Genomic DNA, 6,000 nt, shown 5'->3' on the forward strand with positions numbered 1-6,000 from the left:
AACAGCTTGCATCTAGTTTAAAACTCTGGTACTAGCCTACAGGGCAACGAAAGGAACAGCTCCCTCCTACCTCCAGGCCATGGTCAAGCCCTACACCCCCTCCCAACCACTATGCTCTGCTACCCCAGGGCAACTGGGCCGCGTTTCCCAGAGGCATCGTTAAGGCATCGTAGCGCTACGTGCTTCTTAAGAACGTCGTTAGCTCCACCTCTAGGTGGCGATGCGTTTCCCAGAACCTTCTTAAGCCAAGGTATACCTTGGCTACGAAGGCTCTGGGAAACAGCTCCACCCAAGGTACATCGTAAATCGCCCTTACGATGTATCTTCCGAAGATACATCGTTAGCCTACCTTGGAGCCGAAGCGCTGTTTCCCAGAGCCTTCTTAGCCAAGGTATACCTTAGCCAAGGGATACGTTACGAAGGGCGGTCTGAACCCATCGTTAGTGTACCTTGGCGATGCGCTCCGTTCATCCCGTCATAGTTTTAGCGCGATTCGAGCTAAATTACACTTTTAAAAAGGAGAGTTGCAATACAGCGCACATCTATCTATCCTACCTGCGCGATTTACATCATTAGTGCACACAAAATACAAAGAACTTGAATGATGAACAAAATGTTATGGCGCCTACAGAACACATCATGGAAATGTTGTTTTTAAAACTTTTATTGAGCCAAGCAACATATACGACTATCCATAGCCTAATATAATCCACTTTGTGAACAACAACAACATTTTCTTATGTAAAGGGATAATTTGATGACATGACTTTTCTGGCTGTCTTCATATATTGTCAGACAGATATCCTGGCGAATTGATTAATCCAATGAGGCCATCTAGATGAATAGTCAAATATCCTCACACACGCTCCAGAATATTGTAGAAAGCCTTCCCAGAACAGTGGAGGCTGTTATAGCTGCACAGGGGGGACCAACTCCATATGATGCCTATTCATTTAGAATGGGATGTCATGAAAGTTGTAATGTGTAGGTGGCCCAATACTGTTGTCCTTATAGTGAACTTTGCTAACAGATTCACAGTATTTAGTGATCTTACAAATGCTGTTTGTTATATTGTGTGCCTTCTCCAAAACCTCTACTGTTGTAATGTGGCAAGAAACAACAAATATACAGGATAAAGGGAACTTGTTTAATATTGGTTGGGAAAAAACATGGGCAGGTTTGTTCTTCAGACCTTTGTCCTGTAACAGGCTGTCTTTTTCCGGGGTGGGGTTGTTAGACCCATGCCCAACCCCCAACCTGGAGGGCCAGTTGTTGCTTTTCGTCTGGCCTCTACCCTGAACCTGCCCGGCATGGTTGAACCTGCTGGGGGGTGACCCCCCTCCAATATAGCCTTCATGGTCATGGAGGCACACAAGCCTTCCCACCACGACAAGGTAGCAACACGTAGGAAGGATGAGTGGTGTGGTGAGTGTATGTAGTGTGTGTGCGCAGTGTACTGTAGTGGGTGGGCAGTGTGTGGTAAGTGTATGTAGTGTGTGTGGTGAGTGTGTGCAGTGTGTGTGGTAAGTGTATGTAGTGTGTGTGGTGAGTGTGTGTGTGTGTGTGTGTGTGTGTGTGTGTACGCATACAGCCTTCTTCAATGGGCTATATGCACAACTCCAGTAGGCTACTTCCTGAAATTAGACATGCTTCTTTATTTCCTGTCTTACACTATTGGATGAAATGATTATTCAGGAATTCCTGAATAATCATTTCATCCAAAGTGTAGGACAGGAAATAGAGAAGCATGTCTAATTTCAGGAAGTAGCCTACTGGAGTTGTGCATAGGCCCTACTGGTAGCCGCCAAACAGGACGGCCTTCGGCTGCTCCACCTCGTCCAGCATGATCACTAGTTATTCTTTGGTGAACGCTATCACACGCTTCCTCTTCATATCTGCCATGTCGCTCAATATGTGCAGTTACCCTTGTTTTTTTTATAGGCCACATGCGCCAACACCGGTGCCTGATAGATTAAATTAGTCATCGTATCCGCGCGAATTCTAACATGGGAATGCTACTGCCACAGGGGCAATTTATATGGGCATTATACCTTTGTTTGTATGATAACTAAATCAGTGGTCATTTTGCTATCATCATTGCCTATCATCATTAAAGTATTTTTTCCTGGCCTTTCAAGACATCCTCGACGGGGCTTATATGTCCCGATCCGATTCATGCTCTTTCTTGGATATTTTATTTGATGTAGCCTAATGTAATTTGATGTATGAATTGGGACTATCACTAGGTCTCGCTTTGACTCTTAAATACATTAGCAGATGAGCTTTCGGTGGATTAGCTTCCTTTTTGGTAATATTTAGACTGAAATCAAATAATTAAGACAGCACGTATTATATTGTCACGTCATTTCAGTGACTTTACGAATGGCCATCGATGTGTGCGGCATCGATTAATTCTTTTTTCAGCACCGTGCCCAGGGACAGCTCCTCTAACGATGTATCTTGGGATGGACCTAACGATGTATCTTCACGCGCACGCTAAGGGATAGTCTGGGAAACACTCGTAGGAAACTCTGTCATTTCGCCAAGGTATACCTTGGGAAGGGTGGTAGTGCGGAGCAATTCGGCAAATCTGGGAAACGCGGCCCTGGTTTCCACGTAACTCTGAGGCCCTTGCAGTTGATCGACATGGTCATGGCTCTTCTCTGTCCTGGCCCCGCAGTGGTGGAAGGAACTGCCCACTGATGTCACGACAGCAGAGTTGCTGCCCATCTTTCGCTGCAGGCTCAAAACTAACCTCTTCAAGAAGTACTATCATGATCCTCGCTGTTAAGCACCCTCACGGGATGGACATATCCAGACCGGCGTGGGTGAGGCTTAATCGCCTACGGACCAGCGTCGGACGCTTCCACTCATCGATACACAGATGGGGCTTGGTATCCTGTGCGGCGTGCGAGTGTGGCGCCGAAGAACAAACTGCAGACCACGTCATCCAGGACTGTCCGATATATTGGACACCCAATGGAATGCATGGCCTGATGGTGGTGGATGACGAAATGGTGACATGGCTCTGACGAGGCTTGTGTTCCGGGTTCTGGCTCTGATGAGGCTTGTGTTCCGGGTTCTGGCTCTGATGAGGCTTGTGTTCCGGGTTCTGGCTCTGACGAGGCTTGTGTTCTGGGTTCTGGCTCTGAAGAGGCTTGTGTTCTGGGTTCTGGCTTTCTTCTTCTCCCTTGCCAGGCTTCCAAAAACCCTCTGTTTGTCACTGTTAGTCTCAGAAAGCCATGTTCTCTTTCGCATTAGTTTGCTGACAATAAAGGGACTTTTTTTTCTGCCTGGCCCAGCAGAACCTCAAACGCTCTTACACAAGCCTGCCCTTTCTTTGATGTCCATGGTTGGGCTCCATCAGTACCAACACCCCCCCCCCCACACACACACACACACACACCCAACAAAGGAACTTGCAGGTACTGTATGACAGCAGCCTATCGAGTTCAGCCCAGATTTAATTCAAAGGTATGGCACTAATGCCACTTTAATGGCTGTGCCATTCTCAGAAATTCACTGTCAAAGGAAATTTCAAATGAGGCTCTGGAGCGAAGGCTGGATCTTGAAAGGGTGTTGCTGCCGTGCGTGTGTGTGTGTGTGTGTGTGTGTGTGTGTGTGTGTGTGTGTGTGTGTGTGTGTGTGTGTGTGTGTGTGTGTGTGTGTGTGTATGTGTGTGTGTGTGCGTGCGTGCATGTGTGTGTAAATGTGTCTCTGAGAGGCTGTTTCTGTGCCGGTCAGAGGGGTGTGTACAGAAGTTGTTGGAGGCTGGCCAGGAACACAGACACACTTCCATCCTCTGTGCTCTGGTAGCCGGAGCCCCAGTGGAGGCCCGCCCCCTTGGTTCGGTTCTGAACTCAACTCTGTTGAAAGAGAATCTGAGAGCAGCTGGGCTCCCGGGGGACTCAACCCTGTTAATCAACACACTGCACTGGCAGATCAAAAATGAATACATTTTTGAAATGTATTTAAAAAAAACACACAGGGCTTCTTTATTCAGAGCTGAAGCTGTCCTAGCTTTACCTCCAAGTGAGTATGCTTCAATGGATCCCAAAATGGCGGCTGTGGTTCCAGACAGAACAATAACTGAAGTGTTAGACTATACAATCACTGTTTTTATTTTATTTTTTTTATTTTATTTTTTTTATATATATTTCGACTGTGTGACTGCTTAGCATGAAGTCGCTGTCGATTTGTGCTGGTAACTGTACTGTGCCTCCACAGGTATCCACTGCGACAACGTGTGTCCTCAAGGCTTCTGGGGACCCAACTGCTCCGTCAGCTGTCCCTGCCAGAACGGCGGCTCCTGCTCCCCTGAGGACGGCACGTGTGTGTGCGCGCCGGGCTACCGTGGGACCTCTTGCAAGAGAAGTGAGACCCTCAACTCAACTTAACTCACCTTTGTAATAGTCTCGCGAGACATCATCATTAAAAATCGTTGCGAGACCAGCCCCGAAAACCGATGCTACCAATCATTACCACTGCCTACATCTCCAATAGGGTGAAAGAGCCACCTTAACGGAAATGAGAAATGATGTCCTCAAAACAAACTGGAGTGGAGAATTTAAACAAAGCAAATCATTGAATACCCCATTAGGAAGGACCGCCCTAAAGATGTTGGGTTGGTTCTGCAATTCAGGGTTTTTCATTCTCTCAAATTGTTTCCACCCTTTTAGTGACAAAATCTGGATGAATGTCTTCAGTCTCTAGTTGAGCGCAGCGTTTCGAGATTGACTTGTGAGTCTACGTTTGTACTGTGTCTCCCATCTCGCATGTCCCCGTTGAACCCTACCCAATATCAAACACCACCGAGGGAACAGCATGAAATCTCCCATCATGCCACACGTATGGGCTGACCCTCTCCCGGCTTTCTGAAGGACTGTCAGGGGAGAACTGTACTGTAGGTTGTACTATTGACCGTACATGTCTGAGAGTAAACCCTTCATCAACCCCTCAGCATCCTCCCTTCTCCCGGGGGGTCCCGGTCCCTGTCTGAGGGGGGGGGGCATTCTGAACCGGGGTCTCTCTTCTCCTGGCCTCACTGATTGCCGGTGATTTTCAGAAGCCGAACCTGTACACATCATATTGAGTGCAATTTAAGAGTGAGTGTGTGTGTGTGTGTGTGTGTGTGTGTGGGGGGGGGGGGGGTTCTGCTTGATTTCCATTTGAACTGTTGCAATATTTCACTGGAATACTATCTGTTCCTGTACACAATTATATACATTTTTCTAATGATAAATCTCTTTTTATCAAGTGACTGGAGATGTACTCTGGCAATGGAGACATATTCATACTTTCCCCCCATAGCTAATTATCGTGTATTATTAGCATATTTTTCTAGTTAATGGCTACTCATTCAAAGACATCCACCATTAACCATATAATTCCTTATATGCGTGAACCTACATGTACATGGCTAATGAACAGATCTTGAATCTTGAATAATTTTATTACGTCATGATTGCCAAGCTGCTAGCAGAAGAATTGGCACCAGACAGTTGTTCTCTCAACTCCTCTACTGTTCCATCACAGACCCCAGAAAGGACATAAATGATTCGAGTTAACCCTCTGTTGTCAATGTTGAATTCAGAGCAGCTTTGTTTTTGGTGTTGTCTGATATTTATCTAATTTTTATCATCTTAACACACTTTCTGGAGAGTGTTTTGATATTTTTATCTGAAGAACAATCATTAAATTTGGTCTGTATCATGCAGCTCTCTTCCCCTCTCTTACCGTCTTCTCTCCCCTTCCCTCCTCTCCTCTCCTCTCCACTCCACTCCCCTCCTCTCTCCTCCCCTCCTCTCCCCTCCTCTCTTTGCATCTCCTCTCTGTCATGCTGTCTCTGTGCCAGTCTGCTCTTCCGGTTTCTATGGCCACCGCTGTAGCCAGTCGTGCCCGAAGTGTGTACACAGCACCGGGCCGTGCCACCACATCACGGGTCACTGTGAGTGTCTGTCTGGCTTCTCCGGCTCTCTGTGCAACCAAGGCAAGTAGCCC

At 46.9% G+C, this 6,000-nt stretch overlaps 1 protein-coding gene across 1 annotated transcript in view; it reads left to right on the forward strand.

Moving 5' to 3' along the window:
- The window catches only part of megf11 (multiple EGF-like-domains 11), a gene marked incomplete at its 3' end in the record, with an annotated part of 75,393 nt that overhangs the window by 56,990 nt on the left and 12,403 nt on the right, over positions 1-6,000 (forward strand). Inside the window, exons 13-14 of the mRNA XM_084453036.1 lie at positions 4,228-4,374; positions 5,855-5,989. Coding sequence (XP_084309162.1) covers positions 4,228-4,374; positions 5,855-5,989 — 282 coding nt within the window. The remainder of the gene's footprint in view (positions 1-4,227; positions 4,375-5,854; positions 5,990-6,000) is intronic.

The sequence above is a fragment of the Borostomias antarcticus genome (assembly GCF_949987555.1).
Source record: "Borostomias antarcticus genome assembly, chromosome: 18".
Lineage (NCBI taxonomy): Eukaryota > Metazoa > Chordata > Actinopteri > Stomiiformes > Stomiidae > Borostomias > Borostomias antarcticus.